Below are 27,818 nucleotides of genomic sequence, written 5' to 3' on the forward strand. Positions count from 1 at the left end.
CATCCATAAATCTGCACATCTCAACCTCACTACGTTCTTTGAGAAACAGAATAATTTCTAACTTATATTTGTGGAAGTAGGCTGCAGTGTTTTCAAAACAGCTTCCAAGGCATTTAGTAATTATTGAAATAACTAGACTATTAATTCTCTCTATCCAAATCTAATTTTAATTTAAGAATATAACATTAAGCTCTTTACATTATTACATTAGCTTATATAACCTATTTGGGCTACCAAATTATCTAATGTTCCAATACAGAAAATTACTTCAACTTTATTGAACAATAACATTACTAATCCACATCTGTGAATGTCATTGCATAAGAACAAAGCAGGCAGCATGTGTTTCTTTGAAGAATAGTATTTTTGCAAATCAGCTTTATACCCTCAAGGTAAGTTTGAACTAATTAACAATAGATAAGCATTAGAACAAACATTTTTTTTCCAATGGCCATAAATATAATCCAAAGACAATTTTCTACAATTAAGTTAATTGGTGTAATTTTGGTTACTGTACCCCAGCAAGAATGACATCTTTGGTAGGTAAAATGTTGCAGTTCTCCAAGAGTTAAATTATTAGGACAGATGCATAAACTGAGCTGGTATACACTCTAAACAAAATTCGTAGCAATTTTATTAACATTTTCACAGGACAAGAATAGATAGCAGAAAGATTTTTTCCCCTCCACTGACAAGATGAAGGAATGTAACCAAAAAGCAGAATCAGGCCATTTGAGAAACATGACAGAAAACAATTATTGATGTGAAAGGGCATAAAATGCACATTATGCACAAATGCAACGTTATTAAGACTGCCTTAACTAATAATTTTAAATAAGGTAGTTTTCAGAGGATGAGCAGGTGAATACAGTTAGGATGAATGGTCAATTTCAGTGCATTAATACTCCTTGCATGCTTAGTTTAAGTTGAGGCATTATGTCAGGACAGATGGGTCCTTATTCTGCAGGTATAAGCCTACATGCCATCAATATGCAGCAGAATGAGAATTTTGTTGCAGACCTCACACAAGCACTGTAAATGCACAAAAGTCATCAATGGGAAAATTATTTCCATTAAACCTGAAGTGGTAAACTGATATTCAATCCGGCCACTGTGTTCTCATTGATAGTGCTTGTCAGATTTTTATTCAGTTACATTCCATTGCTTCCATAACTAGATTCTATCATATTTGCGCTTTGGTGCTGCTACATACTCTTATCAGCCAATTAGATCTACTTTTTATAACTCAGTTTAAATTTTAGCAAACATTCCAATGGCCAAAAGAAAAGCTTAAATTATTTTTAAATGTCCAATGCTCAAAATATCCTGGAATAATAAGAGCACAGAATCTATGATAAACAATGAGACCAAAACGGAGTTTAGTCCAAATTATTAGACTTCTTTCTCTGAAGATTTTTAGTTATACTGTTAACTATGATGTACAACAGTATTTACACGTGATATAACAGATCGGCTCCATCAGAAAACATTTGCCTGGATTTTCTGTACTTTGCCAACTGTTCCACACAATCCACATCAACACACAGAGCCTTGCTGCTTGGCTGCAGGACTGTCTGCAAAAGCAAAGTCAGCGTTCCAGATATGGTCCATGCAAATTCAGGAGGATGGGGGCCATAAGCAACTCCAGAGGCATATCACTGAACTTGTTTTCAAAAATAACAGATTTGGATCCATGTCTCTATAAACAACTATTGCCTCCCTTGAAGTACTTTTTTTCCACATGCTAAAAGTTGTGCATGAGTGTTCACACAAATATGGGGACGGGCTGGGGAGAGTCAAGGAAGAGAAAGAGGGGAAAGGAGTACTGGCATTATTCTCTTACCACTGAATACAGTGAGGATACAGTGAATGAGGCAAGAGTTAACAGGAAAATGAAGAGTAAAGTACCAAATTGCTGCTATCATCTGAGAATGAAAAGCTAGCCAGTTTTTAAAATGTAAAATGAAAGAAAGCGATCCTCTGGTTCAAATGAATCCAAATTGTCAATATTAAAACATTAGAGCCCTCATCAACTAGTCCAGCTGTTCATATCATAGAATAGTTGCAGCACAGGTCACATCGTGCCTGAACTGGTTACACATCTCTAAACATCATTCCTAACTAAAACAAAAGGCTTTTTTTGCAATGAAGTGATCCAAAAGAAAAATCAGAACTACTTTTAAAATGCATTTCTGTCTTGTAATATTTTTACTTTTTATTGCAAACCATCAGTTAAAATGACTTATCCCATTACTTACATGATCTAGCACTTGACTTTTGGTGGCATTGTACTTTGCTGCTATTGCATCAGCAACAGCATTACTTCCAACAAATAAGGTGTTCCAGTTATGCGAGCTAGAGTAAAAAGGAATACAAATTTATGCCCAATGTAAAAACAGATATTTAAATTCAAAAAACCCAAAGGAATTCTTATCTCTTAAAATCAGTGTCAAAGACCTGAACATTGTTTCACCAGTGAACGTCTCGACTTTTAACCTTATAAATAGATGAAAGGTTAGTCTTGAACAATGTGAAGATGGTTGGGCCCAAGACGTTGCCACGGGAAACTCCATCAGTAAGGTCTGAGGTTAAGATGACGGGGCTGAAAATAACACTTCACGCCCACAGACGTCAGCTTCAAGCTTTTTGATGCTCTCCTCAGTTACAAGCTGCCGAGGACAGTCATTCAGATCAAATCAGGAATTCAGCTCTATACTTAATGTTTACGTTAAAGTTGTAAGGCAGTCCGAAGTAAGTAGTCCAAGCAAAACATTTACCAAATTATTAATAAGTTCTATTTGACAGCACCACTATGATCTGGTCTACAAAATTAGGCAAGAAAATGTCAACCTGGGAATGGTCTCCAAAATACAATTAGGGGACACAGAAGCTTTAAAATTGTAAATGTGCTGATATCCAACCTGTTACTTCTGGCCTTTTCTTGAGCTGCTTTATTTCTCTTGAATGCAGAGGAACCCAAGTTACTATCACTTTCATCTTTCTCCTCTTTTACCATTGATGGCAAAATATGCATCATCCTGCCCTGAATAGAATAGAAAGTGAATTCTCTGGTTATTTCTCTTTTTACCAATTGTTACTTGCATGTTCTATAAAGGATTCTTTCTTTTCCATTATGTAAAGGCACTGGGGATGATTTAAAAATAATACGTTTAAGAACTTAATAAATGTGACCCAACTGCAGTATTACAAGACGCTGATAAACCAATGTACTAACATTATCACAAATGTGTAACTAACGATGAGGTCAATACGATTAGTATATTTAAGAAAATGTTAAGAACACAGAACAGATAGTACAGCATAGGAAAAGGCCCATAATGCCTGTGCCAAACGATGCCATGATCTATACAGTACTCGGCCATTCCCTGCACATCATCCATACCCCTCCATTCCCTGTATTATGTACCCATTAAAGCCTTTAAACACCACTATCATATAAGCCTACGCTACCAGCCCTGGCAGGACATTAGACACCCACCACCCGCTGTATTAAAAAAACTGCTTTAAACTTTCCCCCTTTCACCTGATAGCTATGTCCTCTAGTCTTTGATAGTTCCACCCTGGGAAAAAGGTTGACTGGCAACCCTACCTATATCTATGCCTCTCATAATTTTGTACACTTCTATCAAGTCTTCCCTCAACCATTGGTGTTCCAGCAAAAACAAAGCCTCTACGTCCTTCCTGTAATGAGGAGATCAGAACTGTCGCAATATTCCAATGTGGCTGAATCACAATCCTATAAAACTGCATCATGACTTCCTAACTTTTAAACTCAGTGAAGGCAAGCATACCATACTATTGCCATGTTTGATTGCGTTTAACTTAAAAGTCACACATTTCTGGACTTGTATCACAGGGTTCTTTTAAAACAACATCCAGTAAGAGTTTGAGATGCTCTGCATACTACTCAAATGAATTAATGCAACAATCCTGGAAATTTCCTTAAAATATATAAAAAACTCCAGAGTTTAAAAACTCTGCTCAATAAGACCAAGAGGATTATTTTAAAAGATTTATTGGCAGTTACATACTGCAATCCATGCCAAATATTTGTTGCACCACTCCCAACCCTTTACATTAATAGAAAAAGTACGCTGAAGTGGATATGGTTTTTGCTAAGTAATACATGTACCAAACCAGCTTGTTCATTCAATAAACCGCCACAGAGATTCATTGCGAGCTTGTGTGATTTATGCTCTCTGGTAGTTAAGAGAACATGAACATTCTTACAGTTCTCTGACAAACCAACTTTATCCACTGCTTTAGGCAAGAAAAATAACAGGCAGTGAAAAATCCTGACAAATGCTCCTGACAGGATGAAAGCTATTAATTAAATAAAGCAAACCTTCATTCGTGATTTAAGATCTGCTTCAGTCTTCTATTGGACATCCAATGCAGAACAGAATTTTATGCAGATGGTGTGAAATGTGCACAGTGCCACACGTGCAATGGTCTCAGTGTACTGGAATATCACATATCCAAAAGACCTGGCAACAAGATTTCTGCTGCATCCTAAAAATAGCCCCCCCAGCTATAGTTTGGGAAAACCTGAACCAGAATGTTAGTTTGTTTGATGCATATTGAAGATGTTCATTCAAAGACTACTTTTCAATTTTCCCTTTCTCAAAGCTAAAACTAGATAAAGCTGGAAAATATGGATAATATACCTCTTACAGTAAACCCTCATTTTAACAGTCGTCTTTATAACGAACAGACCTTTCGATGACTGCTCATGCCGCCCCCCCCCCCCCCCCCCCCCCCAGCTTACACCGCCTCCCCTGCCGATTACCGCGCTGGCTGCCCATTCCACTCCACGGCACGCACCGCCTCCTCCGCCGCTTACAGCCCTGGCTGCCTATGCCACTCCCCGGCTCCCACCGCCTCCCCTGCCCATTACAGCCCTGGCTGCCCAATCCACTCCCCTGCCCATTACAGCCCTGGCTGCCCAATCCACTCCCCGGCTCGCACCCCCTCCCCTGCCCATTACAGCCCTGGCTGCCTATGCCACTCCCCGGCTTGCACACCCTCCCCAGCTTGCACACCCTCCCCTGCCGCTTAAAGTGCGGGACGCTCTCGCCGCTTCACTTGCTGCTTAGACCAATGGCTGCCTGCCACCACTGGCTTGCAGCGCCTCTCAGCCTCTTACACCGCCGTTTGCCCGCACAATTCCTGGCTTGTGCCACCTCCAGGCTGTACTGTCCATCGTCATACCTGGCCACTGATCCTCACCTGCATTCTGGCCACCCACGGGCCGCGGCCATTGACTCCGCCGATCACCACCTCTCCCACGGCCGCCAGCAGGTCAACTCACTTGGATTCCAGCACCAGTTCCGGACTGAGAGTCTAAATAGTCTCAACCTGAAACGTTACCAATCTATGTTCTCCAGAGATGCTACCTGACCTGCACTTTGTGTACTTTTGTGTATTAACCAGCAATTGTAGTTGTTTGTTTCTACTACTCGTGCAATAATACAGGTGCTCCTCAGCTGATGATGGGGTTTCGTTCCGAGAATCCCATCGCAAACCGAAAATATTGTAAGTCGAAATGCGTGATCACGAAATGCGTGATCACGTGGCTGGAAGCGATCTGTGGCTCGCTACAGGTCGGTGCCATTTGCACCATCGCAAAGTCGAAATATCGCAAGTCGAAGCATCGTAAGCCAGGGAGCACTTGTACCTTAATCTGGTATAGCACACAATCGGCAATAACGGCATTCGCCCGATTGGAATCTTTTAAAATTATTTAGTCTTTATCAAAACACAGAATTAAATCACTTTAAATGGTGTTGTGCGGCTGGGTTACATTTTGAATTAAACTAAAAACATGTTGAGTTGCTACAAACATACCTGAAATACATCACCATCTAATTCAGCAAGGGCCCGCACTGCATGTTCGGGTATCATAAATGTAATGAAGGCAAATCCCTTTGGTGTCTTGGTTAGATTGTCTATAGGAAAGTGAATCTCTGACAATGGACCTGTTGGTAATTAATGGAAATGCAACATTATAAATTATTATTATGCAATTATTTTAATATAATCAGATTTAATTCTCTGGCTCAAGCTGATACCAAATCAGAAAAATGACGTGTAACATTTCTAAATGAAATGTATTACTTATCAAGATGCAGTATTGGCTGAAAATACTGGGTTTTGTGCCTTCATGAAAAATCCAAGTTCCGAGTCATCATCCACCTTCACAGAAGTCGATTATATATCTCACAATGTACTTGGACCAACTATTTATGGAATTCAATAAGTCTTTCTTATTTACTTGCTAGCTTAAAGACTTCACTGATTTCACTTGTGTAGCAAACAAGTTGCTTAATAAATGGCAGCCAAAAAAATCAGTATGCCAATGTTTTGTCATGAGCATAATAAAATAGTGAATGCTTCTTTAAACACTTATTTTAAAAGAAATCAAAAACAATGGGTCAGACTGCTGTCTTCCATTCCAATGCCTTGCACCCCTCACCATCTCCTGCAACATAACAGTTTTAGGCCTCAGTTCTGTGATCACCTGCAGTTGTATTGGGCAGTGAGCAGAGACCATCTTCAGATCTCACCCTCTGTACTACACTGATGATCTATGATAGACTTTGTCAATGGCTATGATAATCAGAGGCATTTAAAAACACCTGAAATTAATTTCGCAAATGACTCAAAACATAAAACGAGAAAGATTGGGATGGTTGTGGAGGCAGATACGATAGTGGGGTACAAGAGGCTTTTAGATAGACGCATAGAAGTGCACAAAATAAAAGGATGTGAATCATGTACAGGCAGATAAGATCAGTTTAACTTGACATCATGTTCAGCACAGACATTGTGGGCCGAAGGACACATTCCTGAGCTGTACTGTTCTATATTCTAATATTAGCCACTTACCATATTTAGAAAAAACTTTTTCTAAATCGTCCTCTGCACAGGTATATGGTAAATTTCGAACAAACAATCTCCCTGATTCAGAGACATCCTCTTCCACTTCACCTGCTTTCTTTTCCCTTTTTAGCCATTTTTGGTTGTCTGTTCTAACTGGTTTAGTTTTTTGTGCATTATCCATTCTAAAAAGTTCAACGTATCTTCTACCTTTAAACAAAGCAGAAAATATTTTTCAATCACAAGTTTTGACAACATTACATTTTTACTTTATAAGGATAGGTTATACAGGTTCAACACTGATTTTCCGCCTATAATCCGGACAATATAACGAGAGCTGTTGAAATTCCCTGAGCGGCCACAGATGCCACGGTAAACTGAATGTGAATGGAACGACTTGCCAACCGTCTCCCCGGTCGTTTATAGCCCAATCTTCTGAGCCCACTCCCGACTCGCAAGGTGCACCAGCGAGCCTCTCACCTGCTGCAGTTTTTTGCTGTCAGCAGCTTTATCTGTTCCCTGCTCAACCAACGCCACCTGCTTGTCCTGTCACTCTGTCCAGTCAGCCCCCCTCCCCACACCGCCACTTCCTCCTTCCCTTGGAGTCATCGACATATTCCACCTTGGAACTGACAGCAGATGAGAGAGCTCGAATCCCCAGTGACCGAGCGCATCCTGCCGTTGGCAACGAACTGAAGAAAGCACGTCCTGGAGGGGGCTACGACGCAAGCCACAACAACAGCCGTATAAACCGGTGAAGACTGGTGCAGACTGGAGGAATTGGCGGCATGAAACAGCAGCACAGCAGATGAGAGAGGCTTGCTGGTGCGCCCCTTGCGAATCAAGAGGAGTCAGAAGCCAGGTCTCCAAACGGCCGGAGATAGTGGGAGCTGGGGATGGATCAGCAGATGATTCCATTTACATTCAGTTTACATTTTATATTCGTTTTTTTTTTTTAAGGTTCTGGCATCCCCATGGTGTTTTAGAGACATGAGTGGAGTGTCATTAGGGGCCAGGAGTGTATTGTTATTTCATTATCACATGACTCCTGTTGGTCCAGAAAAACAGACACTCCAGAAAGACAATGGAACTGAGGGTGCCGGAAAGTCGGTGTGCAACCTGTAGAACAAGGGTGACTGCCTTATAAAAACATCTTACCCATGTACTCTCTATCTCGCTTCAAAGCCTTTTCAAGGTCATCTTCGGATTGGAAATCTACAAATACATATCCTGCAGAAGAAATATATTCCACAAAACTGAATTTATTTATCAAATGCAGCATCACTTTCTTAACATGACGAATATAAACACCGTCAAATTCAAAAGTCACATAATTTCAAATTGTTATTATGAAGCAATACATGAAACAAAAGCCAAAAAACCCCAATAAATGACCAAAAATAATGAGTGTTTAATTTGTTTCTTAATAGTGGAAGGGTTTAGTCCAATTACAAAAGCTAACTTCATGCGGTTGGTTATCTTTCCCATACCAGTCCAATGAGTTTGGCAACCAAACTACTAAAGTTTTGTTCTTAAAAATGTTGTGAAAACAATTTGAAAATAATGGAAGCATTTTTTTTCCAAATTAAAAGGAATTTGTTCAGATCAAAATATTGATAAGCTGTGACCATGTGCCAGCTCTGAACAAGGATAGGATTTGCAAAGGGACCAATAAAAGAAGCATTCCTGAAGCTAGACTTAAAGCTACTTTTCCCTTTTGATATGCTAATCATTGGGTTCATTACCTTTATGATTAAGTTGCCAAATCAGTAATCTAGAGATGTTAACTAATGAAGCATGTTCAAAACTCATCAAAGCAACTAGAAAATTTAAATTGTAAAGTGAGCTAAGTGGAATCAAAAGGTACTACCAGAAATTAGTGACAGCTGAAATCATCGGGTTGTCAGATAGATTTATCTAGTTCACTAACATCACTTTGGAAAAAAAATATGACTCTTCAACCACGTCCTGAAATTCCCACCATCACTTTTTAGCCAGTGCAACGCAATCTACACAATTTCATGAAATAGGAGCATGAATTCGCTACAGTAAATGGGGTCAAACCACTTTGCAGCTACCTATTTAACAGGGGATTCATTCATCAATGCAGAAATTTTTCCATGTCTGGTCAATAAAATGCAGCACAATATTAATCTGGATAATTACTTCTCCATTTTATAAATTGTCGTCAGACGGCATCTGATCAACAACAAACAGTCTAAATGAATAGTGTGCCATGAAAAGAAAAGAGGAAAGCACTCCACTGATTAAAGTCAAAAGTAGTTCAAAGCAATGCGGTTGCAATTGTTTGAGGTGTATCACCTCAGACACAACACAACAAAAAATATAAGAAATTGAAGTGGCAGTAGTACATCAAGTAGCCTACTCTGCCTTTCTATATCATCATTAATTCTATGTGTCAAGTTACTTTCTCCGACATTGCACTGCACTTTAGCAAGTCCTTTTGTTATTGTACTCAAACCTATTGCATCAAAGTTAAACACAACTTTTCCATTCCCGACTGCCTGGATGTAACCTTTCAACATCTTCTGAACTAGTACACTCAAGACACCCGGTATATCCTCATCACCTCAAAAATATTTTAATTTTCTATTCTTCTGGCCAAAGTGCACAATCGTACACTTTTCCATATGTAATTGGTCACCCACTTGTTTAACCTATCTGATTTCTTTGGAGCACCTTTGTGTTGTTCTCATGGTTTCCTTGATATTCATGGGCATGATTATTTAAAATACAGATATTCTTGTGACCACCCTGCATCACAATACATACCGTGGCTACAAGAGCAGTTTAAAGGGCAAGGACATCGCCTATATATTCTCCTTGAATTTACAAGTATGTCCAAGTCCTTAAGGGAGGCACAGCTGCTACTTCACAGTGCCAGAGGCCCGGTTTCAAACCTGACCCTGGTTAGTGTTTGTGTGGATTTTGCACAATTTCCCCATGACCATGTACTTTTCATCGGGTGCTCTGGTTTCCTCTCAGATCCCAAAGAAGTGTAGGTTTATGGATTAAATGGCCACTGTAAAAATTACCCCTAATGTGTAGGAATGGGATGAGAAAGTAGGATAACATACAACTAGCGTGATGGTCAGCGTGTAGTCAATGGACCAAAGGGCATGTTTCTGCGCTGTAGCTCCAAGCAAAACGTATCAACCTTTCTATAAAATGTATTGCCATTCCTCTATGATAAATGGTTCCAAATCCTAGTTCTGGCCTAATAGTACTGTACAAACACATTCACTACAAGGGCTGTAAGCTTCCAGGAGCCATTACTGATTTGGACACATCAAAAGCTGACTAGAACCAAAATATTCCAGGTATGGACAGGAGGAAGAAAGGTATATTGTAACTGCTGAAGTGCAAGTCAGAAGCGAGTGCAGACAAAGGCAAATTTTTATTTTTTGACTTTACTTGTTGATGACAAGATAATTGCTCAAGCAAGATTCAAGTGGCATGCTACTTGAAATTGTCGCACAATTAAGAGCTCTATCTAGCTCTCTCTTGAATGCATTCAGAGAATTGGCCTCCACTGCCTTCTGAGGCAGTGAATTCCACAGATTTACAACTCTCCGAGGAAAAACTTTTTCAGTCAGAGTTGTAAATCTGTGGAATTCACTGCCTCAGAAGGCAGTGGAGGCCAATTCTCTGAATGCATTCAAGAGAGAGCTAGATAAAGCTCTTAAGGATAGCGGAGTCAGGGGGTATGGGGAGAAGGCAGGAACGGGATACTGATTGAGAATGATCAGCCATATCACATTGAATGGTGGTGCTGGCTCGAATTTTCATTAATGTATGCGATAAAACTGAAATCAAACTACACATTCTAAAGTGTGACACACTGAGTTACTCTAGCTTTTTGTGTCTATCTTCGGTTTAAACCAGCATCTGCAGTTCCTTTCTACACTCTTTAAACATTATACATTTGCCAATATTTAAAGATGTCCAGAAGTAATGAACGGGTTATGTCTTTTCAAACTTAAGTTGATTTTGTCCACTATTTAGGGGGAGAAAAAAAAAGAAAAAGAAAAAATCACAAAAAACACTTAATTTTCTTTTTTAGAAATACAGTGTGATCCTTCAGCCCACTGAGTCCATGCAGGCCAGCAATCACCCTGTACACTAACACTATGGTACACACTAGACAATTTTATCGAAACCGATTAACCTACAAACCTGTAGGTCTCTGGAGTGTGGGAGGAAACTGGGGTACCCGAAAAAAACCTCATGCGGTTACAGGGAGAACGTACAATCATTGCAATCATGTATTGTTTTCCACTGATTGGTTAGCACGCAACAAAAGCTTTTCCCTGTACCTCAGTACACGTGACAATAAACTGAACAAAACACGAAACACGAAACTGTCTGTTCGGAGAGCACTCGAAATCCGGATCGAACCCGGGTCTCTGGTGCTATGAGGCAGCAACTCTACCACTGCGCCATTCTGCCGCCCCAAGGGAAATAGTAACCATACCATTACAGCATTTTGAGACATGCATAAAAAAAAATACAAAACTGTAAGAAAGAAAATTACTGAAACTAGAGTGGACAAACTAATTCTGTTGTTCATGGGCATGAACGAATGGACGTCGGACTTTTGAATTTAATAATATTATGGGAACTTGTTCTTACACAGGCACTTGTGTTTGTGTAAACTGGGGACAGCCTGCGTCAACAAAATAAATTGCTGTTTATCACCATGCAATAAACTCCGAGTACAAGAGTATTCTGTACCATTTCGTACATCTATATACTAAAACTCTCGTTTGTTTGTTTGTTTTGCTCCTGAACTAAGCCAAAACGGTACACAGTAGCACGACAATTTTAGGCCCACCTTCCTCACCGTCATCCCTTTGGTGCTAATGGAAGAAGTTTAATTGAAATCAATGTTATATTTTTAAAGTTATTCACATTTTAAAGTTTAAATCTATCTCCTAGGGAGGGAGGCGGGGGGGGTGTAAGGGTGCTGCACCAATGCAGGAGAGGTTTGGGCCCAACGGGTCCACTTGGTCTAGTAACACAAATATTGGATTACTTAAGATTTCTAACAATGCAAAATACAGCACAAGTATCAAATCTTTATTTCATCTTTGTTAGAGATACTAAAATGTGCATCACTCTCTAAGACAAATTATTGATCAAGAAGGTGAAGAATTAGTTACAGACCTGTAGCATTGCCATTTGCGTTTTTGACGATTCGAATGGCTACAGGTTTCAAAGGAACAAAGAATTCTCTTACTTGTGTCTAAAGAGATAAAAACACATGAATGCACATGAAAACGTGTGTGTGTGTATATATATATTTTTTTCAAATGTAATCAAAAATGAACATTGTTTTCTTTATTACACTCCCACTTTCTTACTCTTACATTTTATCTGTCTCTATCTCGGCCCCTTTGCTTTTCCCTCCTGTTAATTGTACATTTATCAGCCCACTGGAAATTATTATTGTTTTTCTTCTTTGTCTCATATGTCTAATTTGATTCTAATCAGTAATTTCATTTTGTTAGTACATTTATAAATATAAAATATTGTAACGTTCAAAGGTTCTATTATCCTGGTCGATATGCACCACATATTCTGCTTCAATATCTATCCATTATGCCATCAAAAAAGCTGAAAACAATTGCCACCACCTGCGTAAAATACCGAAGATAATATTAAATTTCAGATGTAATTTTTTTTCTCTGCTTCTGCTGACACTACAAAAGTAAATTTTCAAATTGTACATTTTTCACACCGAGATTATGTAATTAATGTAAAAGAAAACAAAGCACAAAATAACTATACCTCCTTCACATTAAAGTGAGCGCCTCGGAGCTTCAAAGTATACTGTGTAGTAGCTTCATTCTTATTGGATTGCTTCTAAAAATAATTACACACAGGTCATAATACAATACCATAAACTCATGTTCTATATTTACAGATTTGTCAGGCAGTTTTAAGTTGGATGATATAAAATGTTGGAATCAAAAATATATTGCAACGTAATATGGATGGACAGGTTTAGAAGGATATGGGCCAAACGCTGGCAAGTGGGATTAGTGTAGACTAGACCAAGTTGTGCCCATTCCTCGTGGAGGGGGGACAGGGAAGGGGAGAGGGTGACACTCGCCTCAGCCCCACGGCGCCAGCGCTACAGCCAGAGCGAGCAGTGGACCCAAAGCCTCTCCTGTATTGTTCTAGCATCCTCACCCCCCCACTCAAACCCCCTTATTCCCCCTCCTCCCCCAACTCAACCACTCCATCCACCCCCACCCCCCTCCCCCACCCCATTCATCCCCCTCCCGTCCCCTCCCCCGCACTGTATGACTCTATGACTGTGTACAGTCAAAACGTTTAGCCATATACAAATTTCTTTCTTTAATAATTTATAGACAAAATATTTTAAAACAATATTTTCAGATCTTAAATATTGAAGGTACTTGGCTAGATAAATGTCTATCTTTTCATCTTCTGGAACAACCTAATCATAATGAATTTAATGTGACGTCTCTACTATCATGTATATAGTTAGGATCTTTAAATAAGGCAATCTACTCAGAAAAGCAGGGGGATTATAAATCACTGAGTTAATTGGGGAAAGAACCTTAGTGACACCAATACTTTCCCTGGACAGGCATTAATTAAAGCACTCAGAAAATCTAAAAATTGAAACATTTTCAAACCTTCAGTGCTTCTTTCTTCTTAGATTCTTGTCCTAATTTCTCCAGTTTTCCATCTTGTTCCTTATCGTCATCAATTGTGTGTAATAATGCATTTCCTTCAGAGGATAACTTAATTTCTTCATCAGTCTCAGATCCTTCATTAATTTCAGAATTCACTTCTTCTGTCTTAACTACTTTTGATCTTAAATAATCCATGTCCGATACTGTTTTCTTCACTGCTAGATTTTTGTGTCTTTTCTTTTGTGCACCTGGAAGTTTAAATATTATGAGAAAGTGAGTTGCTTCCAGATCATGACCAGTACCACTTTATTAATACGAAAGATCAAGTATATTCAGGAGCATAAATCCTTCCATACAACATGGGAGCAAAGCTTATTTCTTGCTCATTGCCTTCCCTGCAGAAGGATGCCAGTTTATTTAGTAGGCAAAGTCAAAATAAATGCTTCTGCCCCTCACAGATAAGTTAAATATGATGATTAAGATGACATCACAGAACAAATCAGAAACAATAACTAAAGACACATGGAGGACAAAGAGTGGATCATTTCCAATATTTGACATTCGGCTTCTGGTGTGCTGTTATTCACTGCATAGGCCAGGATATCAAAAGGGCAACCTAAAGAGTGCCATCTACAAAATGAGTTAAAAAAAAGTCAGACAGTAAACCCTGCTTTGTCGGATTTTGGTTAGGGAAGATGGACGTATAGGCGGCCGCCAACACCACTCCCCGCTCGCACCGGCTCCCCTGCCACCTACAGCCCCGGCTCACACTGCTTCCCCTTAGGCTTACAATCCCGGTTGCTGACACCACCCCCGGCTCACACCGCCTCCACGGCCGCTTAAAGCCCCGGCTGCCACCATCGACCCTTACCTGTACTCTGTCCGGCTGCAGGCCCTGACCCGTTGGCTCCACCTATCCTCACCTCTCCCCCAGCAGGCCTGGGCAGGGTCTTTATCTCACCTGTATTCCAGGCCCAGTTCCGGATTGAGTGTCTGAAGGAGGATCTTGACCCAAAACGTTACCTATCCATGTTCTCCTGAGATGCTGCCTGACCTGCTACTCCAGCACTTTGCGTCCTTTTGTCTATTAACCAGCAACAGCAGCTGTTTGGTTCTACTACTTATATAATTATCATTGTACAATGATAAATCTTACTTGGTTATAGTGGCAAATTTGCAATAACAGACACCATTCCTCCTCTACGGTCTGCTATAATGAGGGTTTACTGTATTTCAAGTCATCTGGTGGTATAATTAAAATCTTGGATCATCTAACATACTGAATGCATCCAAGATTTCCCAAACAGAAACATTAAAAGAATAAAACTTAAGTTTCAGCTTAAAACAAATTCCCAGGACACTTTAAAAGAGGTTTTACACTTTACAAGTTAAAATTAACAAGTTTTTAGAGATTTTTGAAAATGCTTCTGAAGCTCGTTAAGCACCAAGATGTCTTTGCAATTTATCAAATTATTTGAGATTTTTATAGCCATTCCTTTCCATTTAATGAAAAAAAAACACTGATCCCAAGCTCTTCCTCTGGCATCCAATGTTTGTGTGCAGCCTCCTTCCCAAATGCAAACTGGTCCCGTTTCCACATTCCCACACATATGTTGAGATATCAAAAGTTACTAAGTTAGGCAGAGTAAAGATGGCAAATACTGAGTTTTAACATCAACACACTGCAAAATCTGGGACAATATTAATCGTGAACTATATTTCCACAAATTAATCCTACATTGGCAGTGGAACATGACCTTTTGCACCACCATGGACGTTATCTAATTGTGCTTTTCAGGCGGTTTTTGCCCAATGTCTTGTACAATTTAAGTTTTAATGCATTGTCCTAGACTATGTGTCTGCAATGCTGGTGCAAGCCAGATTTTCATTGTACCTGTACCCCACCATATAACAACTTTGTTTCACTTTGTTTGGTGAATTTGTACTCGACTTTTGACTATTAAAATCTGACCCGTTTACTCCAATGCAAGGCTATAAGTGTTTACCTTTTGTTCCCTTGATATCTTCTTCCTCACTCAGTTCTTCAGAATCATCTGAATCAAAATTTAGATAATCATCTACCTTTCTTGCCTCTTCCTTCTTTCCAGATAAAGTGTCATTTGTCCAGGTTGGTACTTTGCAACGTTTCTGATGTACAGCAAGAAATTCTTCAAAGTTGCTATCTTTCTTCAGCTTTAGAAAAAAAATCAGCCATCACATTTCACACGAGTTATTACATATGTTACTGATTGAAAAACCAATGTATTCCAAAACATCAAATTTCTACTCACAGATTCAAGCTCTTCAATGGCAAGTTTCTTTTTCTTATCCTGTAACAGCAAAAGGAAATCTGAGCCACAAAACCTGAACGAGTTAAAAACCCATCATCGCATTTTGCTAGCTCTTAATTTGCCCTCAAAACAGATAATGAAATAGCGCAATGCTCAACCTCTACCACAAGATGTCAGCAAAACACTTATGTAGAAAACATTCCAATAGAAATTTAATTTAGGCTTTAAATTTCTCAATTGAAATATAACATTTTTACTCCTGTTTATTCCTAAAATCTTAATAGTTAAGATAAACTGCTTGCTCGATTGTTTCCACAACTTTTCACAGTATCATATTCAAGCTATGATATGATAGGGCGGCACGGTAGCGGTAGCGCAGCGGTAGAGTTGCTGCTTTACAGCGAATGCAGCGCCGGAGACTCAGGTTCGATCCTGACTACGGGTGCTGCACTGTAAGGAGTTTGTACGTTCTCCCCGTGACCTGCGTGGGTTTTCTCCGAGATCTTCGGTTTCCTCCCACACTCCAAAGACGTACAGGTATGTAGGTTAATTGGCTGGGTAAATGTAAAAATTGTCCCCAGTGGGTGTAGGATAGTGTTAATGTACGGGGATCGCTGGGCGGCACGGACTTGGTGGGCCGAAAAGGCCTGTTTCCGGCTGTATATATATGATATGATATGATAAGCTCCTGGTTTGCTTAAAGCAGGATGCCACCCTGCGACTGCCAGCAAGCAGCCACCCTTTGTTTTTGCTGGCAGTGCCCTGCAACTAATGCCTCTATCAGAGGGACACCATTACCAATTGCAGGACACAAACCCTTGTGTTTCTGTTACAGCTGCCTCACACACACACGCATCCATCAATGGGAAGCACTTTGGTTGGTTCAGAGTGCTGCAGGACAAATAGTACAATAAGCAGAGCAAAGGAAAAGACAGAGCGCAGAATATCGTTCTCAGCAAACTCAAGTAGACTTAATTCAAAGTGTTGAATTCGCACAACTGCACAGAAACTAGTTGATCAATCACATCACCTCACAATGACAGTCTGCAATAATATCACAGCTGGTAAGCAAAGGGCATCACATGCTTTTGATTAGAAATATCTTCAAAATGAAGTTTTGCACTTGATAAGGACATAATGTATACCACAAAAGGAAAACAAACTCTAAGAAATCTTAAGTGTCAGTAAATTATGAAGGAGGCTGCAGGGAGTAGGTGGCCCTAGGAACCAACTTTTAAAGGACCAACAACCAAGTCAAGAATTACAGCTAGTTGAAAAAGAATGATTTCTTTTGTAGGCAGAAAGAGCAGAGGTGCTGAACACTAATGACATCCATTAACGTGTCATTCTAGTTATCATATTTCGAAGACAGGCTAAGAAAAACAAGCAAAAGAGTAGGAGCTCAAGCAAGCTAGCTTGAGTGCTTTTCAGCTGTTTTGCTTGACTTGTTCTAGCAATTTGTTCATCTGACACAGGACGACATTTGTTTGTTTAGCTGACAAATGAAGTGGCATTATAATTTATTTTATATAAATAAAATAATGATTCTTAGAATAGTAAACAAAATTCAAAAATTGATGCTGAACAAATTTAATTAGATGATGACTCCTAAATTGATGGAGATTTAAATGTCAGAAAGTGGTGCATAAATTAGTATTTTTTACCTCCATTATTGCTAATGTCCTGTAAATTGAGGCATATTACACTAGAGTTGCCAACAATGTCACTAAAGTCGATTGGTTTAATTTTTTACCACCTCTAAAAAGACTATTATTATCAAATATGGTTGAGGATTGAAGGGGGATTCTTTTAGGCTGCTGAAATCTAAACCAAAAAAACAAACAGCTGAAAGAACTCAGAGGACCAAAAGACTGCAGATACTGGAATCTTGAATAAAAAACAAACTGCTGGAGAAATTCCACAGATTGAACAGCATCTGTGGAGACGATTTTTGACATTTTGGGTCAAGACATTGCATCAGGTTTATTCTATTGCCCCTCTTAATACCACACAACTCATAACACTGAACAGCAACGACACAGATTGTTAATGTAGACCCAAACATTAGAAATCTAGCTCAGTAAAACACTTTCATTCATCAGTTTAATTATTTTTTACGAACAGGATTACTCCTCTCAAACCTTTATCAAACCACGAGAAAATAATTTTCCAGACCAAAGCTGTAAGTGACAAAAGCAATAAAGTAAATCTGCGCTGCGTTCTGCTCAAGATGGAAAGAATGTTATAATAAAAGCAAATGTCAAATGCATACCTAATATACATAAAACATTCTTTATGTTCAAACAAATAGTGCTTTTGAATTGCACTTAGAACAGTGATTTATCACATTTAAAATTACTTGAAATTTATTAAAATAATAATGGCAGAGCATGGGTTTACAATACATTTACTGTGTACCTTTTCCTTGTTTTGACCTTCTTGTTCCTCTGGCATTTTTGGTGTTTCTCCAGTTGAATTTTTTTGAGTGTGTTTACTCCATGCTTTGGGCAATCCTGGATCCCCAAATGATTTGCAAAACTCCACCTACAATAAAGAGTTTAAGTGTTAGCTCATAGTTACGGCAGTGGAAAAATTTCCTCGCACCGTTTGAAGGCAAATTTGGAATTTGGTAGTGGTCAAATTTTCACCAACGTCATAAATAGTATGTAAATAATTGCCATAATTTCTGTTTGGTTTAAGACACATACCATCAAAATATTTTCCTTGATCTCCATTCCCTTTGTCCTATTTTCACACCTTACAATCCCTTATCTATGTATTTCCCTTTCCCCGGACATCAGTCTGAAGAAGGGTCTCAACCCAAAACGTCACCCATTCCTTCTCTCCAGAGATACTGCCTGTCCTGCTGAGTTACTCCAGCATTTCGTGTCTCTCTTCGGTTTAAAACAGCACCTGCAGTTCCTTCCTACCCATCAAAATAGTTTGCCCCTACTATGGGGGCACAAAGGGATTACCCCCATCCACCAAATCGAGACGAATATGTATATCACCAAACTTTTGGTGATAACCCTACCTAATTTTTTTTTTAAATTGCCTTAGGACAATTACACTGTAATTGTCAATACAACAATGTACAACAGTCTCAATCATACTAATGTAACCATTGAAAATGCCTTTCAAACAACTCTAGAATATGGGAGCAACCCATTCAGCCCTAATTTCCAACTTGATTTTATCTTCTTAATTAAAGAAAATTTAAATTTCAGCCACGACGGACAGGAACTGAAGAACTTTCACGGTGCTTTGAACATCAAGGACACCGAAACTCTTACTCACGCGGTGCACCTATCAGATCATTTAAATCATTCCCACTGAGGATAACACACATTACAGCAGAATGCATCTCCAAACCATTAAGGTAACAACACTTAAATATGGGTAGATAGTTTTCCTTTATAACTTTAAGATCTGGGTAGGAAAGAACTGCAGGCACTGGTTTAAATCGAAGGTAGACACAAAATGCTGCAGTAACTCTCTAAGATCTGGGTATTGGTTAAAGAACAAGTTCACCGTAAATCGTAAAGCTAACATTGCAGGATGCAAGATTTTAAAACTAACAACAATATCCACTGCAGTACATCTGCTGCCAATTCACAACCTTTGCCCCTCATCAACCTCTGTGCCATTCAGCATGGAAAACCACTCCAACACTCTCCATTGTATTGCTCGACTAGTGAAGCTGCTGCCTTACAGTCCAGAAACAGGCTTCAAACCTGATCAGAGTTTGCACATTTTCTGTGACCATACTACTTTCCTATGGATGCCTCAGTTTCCTCCTACATTTAAGACAATGATTTCCGTTCATTTCATATATGAAATAGGCGACAACGCAGCCAGTAGGGCACAAAGTGAAGGGGGAGGAAAACAACAAACAAAGGGGTTGTTTGTAGGTTACCTAAAATCATACAATCAAAAGTTGATACCGTTAAGCTGTATAAGATGACAGAGAATCCTGGCCGTTTTTGTAATTAGTCTTAAAATCCAGGCCATTGTTTTTTTGGTCTTCTACAAAATATTTATTCCTTGCTTCTAAGTGGGTTATTTTTCCAGAAACTCTTCAGATGTAATCAGACCTCAAGTTATGCCAAATAATGTGTCACATTGAGTTGAACTAAAAATTGCATGCCTAAGAAGGAGGTTATTTCCACAACAGTTACTTTCGCAGTTTTCGAAAAGACCTTTGCTTTCTTTGATTTGTCCTGTGACTTCATCTTACTCCACACAATATCTCTTAGTCATCTCTATTTTCCTACATTCTTCAATCTTCAAAATTCTATTCACCTCCTACAATGTCCTGCCATTTAAAGTTGCCTCATGTACATGCTGGTATGCCCTCTTTAGGCTTTGCTGTCTCTGAACTACAGTCTGTAGTAAAATAATTAAATGTCTTGTGGTGGAATGATGGTACAGCGGTACAGGTGCTGCCTTACAGCGCTAGAGCATTGGGGTTTGAACCGGTTTAGTCTAAGGGTGCCATCTGTATGGAGTTTGTACGTTCTCCCCGTGACCGCGTGGGTTATATCCAGGAGCTCCAATTTTCTCCCACATGCCAAAGACCTACAGGTTTGATTGTCCTGGGAAAATCCTGCTCAGAAAATCACCATTGAAGATTGAGAGGCCTTACAAAACATGAAACCAGCTAGACTAGGGCAACCAGAATTTAAGATCATATTTTTCTAAATAAATGAACAATATTCAAACATACTTACTGCAATCCTGGAAGTGTCTATGTAGCTTTTATTGAAATGTTTGAAAGCAGCTTGCGCTTCCTCTTCTGTTTTGAATCCAACAAATCCAAACTTTCTAAACTTTCCATTTTTTGTGAATTTTAATGTGCCGTCTGTCAACGTTCCAAAGGCACCAAATAGAGATTTAAAGCGTTCTTCTTTCATCTGGGAAATGAAAAAATATCTATGAACAGCCTAAGATCAAGCAAGAAAAACATTTGTCAAGAGGAGCACGAATTGCACAGGCATAGAGGGTGTGCACAACGTGCTGGACTGCGGGGTTAATAAAGAAGGTTGCACCCTGGTCAGTATGGACGTGCCAGGCCAGATGGCTTGATTCTATGCTCCACGATTCTAATATGCTCGTTTTTAGAGACATCATACACACTTCCCTTTACAACAATTGGGTGTTGAAATATTCACCCTAAATAGAGGCAATAATAATATTAATATTTAATATAGAAGAAATAATACTTCAGACACACTTTCTAACCACTTTAACGTTAGAGATTGTGCCATAAGTTGACAAAACCTTAACTCTGGGAAAGCAGCATTAGCCCAGTGATTAGATATTCTGCACCAACTCCAAGAAAATATTCAAATGGTAAAGAATAGTATTTCTTTGCATTAATTAACTATGGCTCAAAATATCATAATATGAATTAGAAGTTAGTTGGGCCAGTTCTAGATCTCATTCGGATCATCACGATGTTAATTTCAGTTATCCATTGGCACAGTAATTTAAAACGATAATCTGGGGCAATGAACTATATGAAATATTCATTGTCCACTAACTTATTACCCTCTGATCAGCATACTTGCAAGTTTGCCTGTGGAATGTTGATAAACTTCAGTGCATTCTTCAAGAGCTGCCTTTCATGGTGTCCACTATCCCCTGTTGTCATGAGTTTTGCATTTAAAGCCACGCCGCCGGCAAATAGTGGAACATAAGAGTGCCCACCTGCAGCCAGTGCCCAGTATGGCCAGAGAGAGTTGGGGGAGGGAGTGACAGGAATATGGGTACATTTGTAATCGGATCCAGGATCTAGAAAGTGGGTCAGTTGTATGACTTCTGTAAAAACTTACAAAGAAGTTGTTGTTTCCATGGAGAGGTTCACTGTATGTCAGTGCTACCTTTGGGTCACTGCCTGCAATTTTAGTTGTAGCTGCAATTATTTGTTATCTAAGGAAAATCTGTGCCCTCTATCCTGTAAGATTTGAGAAGTTTTCCCTCATTCTGCAATCACCACCAAACCAAAGAGCTGCAGTTTGGACATTTTAAACGGGAGACTGGGGCTGATAGCGGAGAAAGGCTGTGGTCAGTTTACCAAGGGATGTCACAATCTGTGGGTCCTAAGATGGCTGCAGGACCTCGTGACCAGCCACAAAAGTAAAAACCTTACAGCCCAGTCTCTAGGTTTCTGCAAAGCCACGGCCAGAACAATGGATAGGTATTGGCCATGCAGAAACCTGCGAAACCAGGTCGAAGTCCAGACACTGGGGCGCTGACATCAGCATACTCACAATGCCCCAAGCCGACCAACAGTTAATCTCGTTAAGGGGGCACAATAGCCCATAGAAAACTACCTGGTAGGTGATGGGAAACCAGTTAAACCCATCACCTCGCAACAAAATACCAATTAACACCGTCTGGCCATCCCCGGTACCCCCGGACATAAGCGCAGATCAGAGAGAAAACTCAATACATATCTTTTAAACAAAGAGATCCCAAGATCTGGCGGGAGATAGGACGGGTCAGAATAGTATAACTGGCCACGACTTTTGGGTTTTAAACTCAAGTCAAACGGATGCAGGAGGAAGAAAAGACAGGCAAGAAGAAGCGAAGTGCAAGAGAGAGGAACAGGCACGCAACTCAAGAAGAAATACTGCAAGAAAACCTGCAAGGAACGCAAGCCAGGAGAAAGACGAAAAAGACAGGCAAGAAAGACACGCTCACAGCAGGGACAGCAACGCTCGCAACGACTGGCCAGGAACGCAAGAAACGGAAGGAAGAAACTCAGGGGACAAGCACGACCCTCACGGAAAGCAGCGGAGAAGCAGCACGAACAGCCAGTAACCCCAGTAATAGCCCCATGGTGAGCATGTACCCCGATCCTGCACATCCTGGACATAAGTTTAGTGTAGAGGGGAGGGTGGTTTGAATAAACGTGGGTGTGTAAAGGAATATGTGTTGGTCAATTTTGCGATGTGTCGTACGTTCCCCATCTTACAGTCGTGTATATGTCTTGTAGAACTGTGCGTTTTAGAATTCAGAGAAAAAGGTATTCATGTATATGTCTTGTAGAACTGTGCGTTTTATGATTCATAGTCAAAAGTATTCATGTAATTCGGTATATGTCTTATAGATATGTCTTATAGAACTGTATAAGTATTCATGGACAATAATCCCAAGCGCTCAATAAAAGCCTTTTCCATTTAAACCCTGGTCTTCAAATCTGGTCTGGTTGAGTTTTTTTTCTGCACTATCAACGCTCCTGCATCTAAGTCCAGTGTCTAGAACCGTAGGGGGTGAGTGGGTCGAACCACTCACGGGGAACCAGTGTGCGCGGCCTGGTCAAGGGATCAGAGCAAGGCACGGGGACCTTAGGTCGGGCGAAAGCTCGGCGCAGAAACCCCTTACAATCCCTCACGAACAACAAGAACTGAATGTATGATCACTATGTCAACAGGAACAAGCAAGCACACATGTCTTTAGCACACCGAGTTGTAAGTAGCAAATGTTATATCATGGAAGTGTTATAAATTATATTTTACAGATTTCTTATTCAATACTTAATTCACTTCAATGGTCTTTTTCTTAATATAACAATTTCCACATAACAATAGGTGTCACAGGCAGGTGAACGGCAAAACAAGTTTGAAGGGTAGTGAAGCTGACAGTTACTAGGTAAGAAACCTTGAATAACCTCATCCAAAGCTATTATTCAATCCTTTATGCAACTCAAACACACTCTAAGATAGTCTTATATTCCTACACATGAAAAAAGAATCACCACACCCTTGTGCCTTTGACAACAAACTAATCTGAATCGGAACTTTGTCCTACAAAATACTACTCGCAATTCCCTAACACCAAGACCTCAGCCTAAGCCTGGAGAGGGCTCCTGTGACGTGGAAGACATCCTGCCTGGTTCCTGTATCAAAGAGGATGCCCCAGCTCCTCCAATGACTACACATCACAAAGTCCCAGGAGAGGCTGGTGCTCACTCACCTGCGACCCCTGGTTAAACCCTACCTGGACCCCCTGCAGTTCACTTACCAAACAATGATCGGGGTTGAGGACGCCATCATCCACCTGCTCCATCGTCCCTATGTTCACCTAGATAATCCTTGAAGCATTGTGAGAGTCCTGTTTTTTTACTTCTCCAGTGCTTTTCACAGCATCCGGCCGGCACTGCTAGGGAGCAAACTGACGAAGATGCGGGTGGATGCTCCATTGGTGTCCTGGATCATCAACTACCTGACTGGACGACCACAATATGTCAAGCTACAGAACTGTGCCTCGGACATGGTAGTGAGCAACACAGGGGCCCCACAGGGGATGGTCCTCTCTCACTTCCTGTTCACTATCTACGCCTTCGACAACAGATATAACTCGGACTCCTGCCACCTGCAGACGTTTTCAGATGACTCTGCAATTGTGGGCTGCATCAGTGCAGGGAGGGAAGCTGAATGCAGAGGTGGAGTCAACGACTTTGTTGAGTGGTGTGGGCGGAATCACCTGCAGCTCAACACCGACAAGACGAAGGAGTTAGTGGTGGACTTTCGGAGAAGAGGAACACCTCCTGTCCCCTGTCTCCATCAATGGTGTGGATGTGCAGTTTACAGGGAGTACAAATACCTTGAAGTGTACCTGGACAGTAAACTGGACTGGACTGGTCCAGGAAAGCTGAGGCCCTGTACAAAAAGGGACAGAGTCGGCTGTACTTTTTGAGGCTCCACTTCTTCAACGTCTGCAGTAAGATGCTGCAGACGTTCTACCAATCGTCGGTTGCCAGTGCCATCTTCTTCGTTGTCGGGTGCTGGGGCAGTAGGGTGAAGGCCGCAGACATCAATAGGATTAACAAACTCATCAGGAAGGCTGGCTCCGTCCCGGGGGCAGAGTTGAATTCATGGTCTTGGAGTGGAAGACGCTCCTCAAACTGCAGAGTATCTTGGTCAATCCAGCTCATCCCCTCTATGATACATCGGTCAACCTGAGGAGTACCTTCAACAACAGACTGGTTCCACCAAGATGCAGTACAGAACGCCACAGGAGATCCTTCTTCCCTGTGGCTATCAAACTGTCGTGGGGTAGACTGACTCCCCTCCCCACCCCCCAATATTTGCACATCCCAATCCTTTCCACTTGTCACTTTAATTTCATATTTCATGTATTTTGTGTTTTATGACTGTTGGCAGATCAATTTCCCTCCTGGGATAAATAAAGTTCTATCGTATCGTAATCCACAGATCATCCCCATCTGTGCCAGCAGACCTACATTAATGGAGGCACGAGGATGCTGGAATCATGAGCAAAAATAGTTCAGGAGGAATTGTCCTCTACTGAATTCTGCTGACACTTCGTGCTTTGCTCATGATTCCAGCATCTGCAGTTTTCTGTGTCTGTGGGGGGAAGTGAACAGACCACAGACTGCTTGTTCGAAATAAGGGTCCCAACCTGAAATATCACCTGTTCATTTCCCTCCACAGATACTGACTAGCCCGCTGAGTTCCTCCAGTACTTAGTGTTTTTGCTTTAGACCTACAATAGTTCTCCATTTCAACATTCTTACCCCACTTTCAGATTCCTCCACGGTGGAGTTCTCAGCTCTGTGACCTCTTGCGAGACCCACACAGACTCCCGCACTACTCTAAATCCATCCAGGAGTCAGGTGGAACCTGTGGTAGCAGCTGTCAGATTTCTCTCCTCAGGCCCCACACAAAGTCTCAACACATTCCCTCTCCTCCTGCTCCCGGGATCTGGCCTCGCTGGCCGAACCGTAGACAGGACGGACGAAGCAGATGACAGACTGATTGCCCTTCATGGTGTCCCCCATCTGAAACACTGTCTGTACATGTTCCTCCACAGATGCTGCCTAGCCTGCTGGAGTTCCCCCAGCACTTTGGGGTTTTATTTTGCTTAAGACCAACATTAGTTCTCCATTTCAACATTTTTAACCTGCGTTCAAATTCGTCCACCGTGGAGTGTTCAAATGCATAAGTGTTGGAAGAAACAGAGTTAATTCGGGTCAATGTCCCCACTGAATCCTTACTTGCTGAGGGTTAAGACTGCTCTGAAGCGCCTAGGAACCGCCGGCCACGCTGTAGGTGCTGCAGCAATGCAGACCTCAATGGTGGTCTAACTAACTAACCCCCCCCCCTCGCTACTACTGAACCCCCTTTGCTGCTACTGACCCCCCCTACTACTGATCCCCTCCCACCTACTGATCCCCCTCACTACTACTGATCCCCCCCTCGCTACTACTGATCCCCCCCCTACGACTGATCCCCCTCGCTACTACTGACCCCCCCTCGCTACTACTGACCCCCCCTCGCTACTACTGATCCCCCCCTCGCTACTACTGATCCCCCCTCGCTACTACTGATCCCCCCCCTACGACTGACCCCCATCGCTACTACTGACCCCCATCGCTACTACTGACCCCCCCCCTCGCTACTAATGATCCCCCCCACTACTGATCCCCCCACTACTGATCCCCCCCGACTACTGATTCCCCCCTACTAATGACCCTCCCCCACTACTGATCCCCCCTACTACTGATACCCCACTACTACTGATCCCCCCCCACTACTGATCCCCCCCCTACTACCTGATACCCCACTACTGATCCCCCCCACTACTGATTCCCCCCCCCACTACTGATCCCCCCCTACTACTGATACCCCACTACTACTGATCCCCCCCCACTACTGATCCCCCCCCCTACTACTGATACCCCACTACTGATCCCCCCCACTACTGATCTCCCCCCCCGCTACTACTGACCCCCCCTCCCTACCAATACAACCCTTCCTCCGCGTTGCTACTATCCCCCTCACCCCACTACTAGCCCCCGCTCGGTGCTAACCCCCACCCCCCTCGCTACTACTACCCCCTCCTCGCTACTGCTAACCCCCCCTCGCTACTCCAACCCCCGTCGCTACTACTACAACCCTCCCCACGCGTTGCTGCTATCCCCCTCACCCTACCCACTATCCCCCTCACCCTACCCACTATCCCCCTCACCCTACCCACTATCCCCCTCCCCCCGCGCCGGTGCTGCTGCTACTGCCCCCGGCTCCATCTCCATCACCTACCCCGCTCGGCAGGTTCTTGATGATGAGCCGCGACATCCCGCCGGCGCCGCTGATAACCCCACGCGCACACGACCAACCGACCGACCGACCGTCTTCCCAGAAGGACTCGCGGCGGTCAGGACCAAAGATACTAGAGGAACAAGATAGACCACTCGACCCTAAAAACCGTAGTACGTCACGGCGCCATTTTAGTAGGCAGAAACTTGCAGAAACATTTAAAAAATAAAATAACAAAAATCTGTGAATCGATAGATGAGATATATTCTGTATTTTAATGGTATCATCACATATGCTGTTCCCCCAAAACGCTGATTACACTGCGAGGGGCATAACGAACGGCGGGTTTTGCTTACTAAAATGGCTCCTTTGCGTACTACACTTCAGTATAGGCGAATTCAACGGAGTGGTCCATCTTGTTCCTCTAGTATCTTTGGGCAGGACGGCAGGCGGCGAGGGACATCCCGCGCTCGCTCTCTCGCAAACGGCGGGCCGTCCCCGGCGACCGTTGGCCGAAGCGCCGCGCGAGTGCGCGAACCGGACCCCCCCTCTCCCGCGCGCAACCCCAATGGGGGTCCCACTGCAGGCAGTCACTGACATGAAAAACACATCACTCAGCTCTTCATTAACGGTTTTATCTCTTCGTTTAAAGCAACGTTAAACTCAACGAGGGGAATCATTCTCCAATGACTGTAACTTGCTAAGTAAGTAGTGGTCTCATCTACTACGGTGCTTCATTTATTTCAACTTAATCCTCTCAGTGGGTAATGTGTGGGAAGGAACTGCAGGTGCTGGCTCACACCGCGAAGATAGACACAAAATGTTGGAGTAACTCAGCCGGTCAGGCAACATCTCTGGAGAAAAGGAATAAA

The 27,818-nt window shown here is 41.7% G+C and overlaps 1 protein-coding gene across 2 annotated transcripts in view; it reads right to left on the reverse strand.

Annotated features, from left to right (window-relative positions):
* The window catches only part of rbm19 (RNA binding motif protein 19), a 217,189-nt gene extending 190,152 nt beyond the window's left edge, over nucleotides 1-27,037 (reverse strand). Inside the window, exons 1-13 of one of the 2 annotated variants that reach the window (XM_078421227.1) lie at nucleotides 26,950-27,037; nucleotides 20,611-20,793; nucleotides 18,299-18,424; nucleotides 15,881-15,919; nucleotides 15,596-15,782; nucleotides 13,590-13,837; nucleotides 12,712-12,783; nucleotides 12,088-12,166; nucleotides 8,059-8,130; nucleotides 6,910-7,110; nucleotides 5,869-5,999; nucleotides 2,922-3,043; nucleotides 2,259-2,355 (exon numbers count right to left, since the gene is read on the reverse strand). In XM_078421227.1, coding sequence (XP_078277353.1) covers nucleotides 2,259-2,355; nucleotides 2,922-3,043; nucleotides 5,869-5,999; nucleotides 6,910-7,110; nucleotides 8,059-8,130; nucleotides 12,088-12,166; nucleotides 12,712-12,783; nucleotides 13,590-13,837; nucleotides 15,596-15,782; nucleotides 15,881-15,919; nucleotides 18,299-18,424; nucleotides 20,611-20,793; nucleotides 26,950-26,985 — 1,593 coding nt within the window. In that variant the 5' untranslated portion in view covers nucleotides 26,986-27,037. Of the gene's footprint in view, nucleotides 1-2,258; nucleotides 2,356-2,921; nucleotides 3,044-5,868; nucleotides 6,000-6,909; nucleotides 7,111-8,058; nucleotides 8,131-12,087; nucleotides 12,167-12,711; nucleotides 12,787-13,589; nucleotides 13,838-15,595; nucleotides 15,783-15,880; nucleotides 15,920-18,298; nucleotides 18,425-20,610; nucleotides 20,794-26,949 lie in introns of both variants that reach the window. The other variant, XM_078421226.1, reaches the window with a different exon arrangement.
* Nucleotides 27,038-27,818: the final 781 nt, after the last annotated feature.

This window comes from Rhinoraja longicauda, chromosome 25 (assembly GCF_053455715.1).
Source record: "Rhinoraja longicauda isolate Sanriku21f chromosome 25, sRhiLon1.1, whole genome shotgun sequence".
Lineage (NCBI taxonomy): Eukaryota > Metazoa > Chordata > Chondrichthyes > Rajiformes > Arhynchobatidae > Rhinoraja > Rhinoraja longicauda.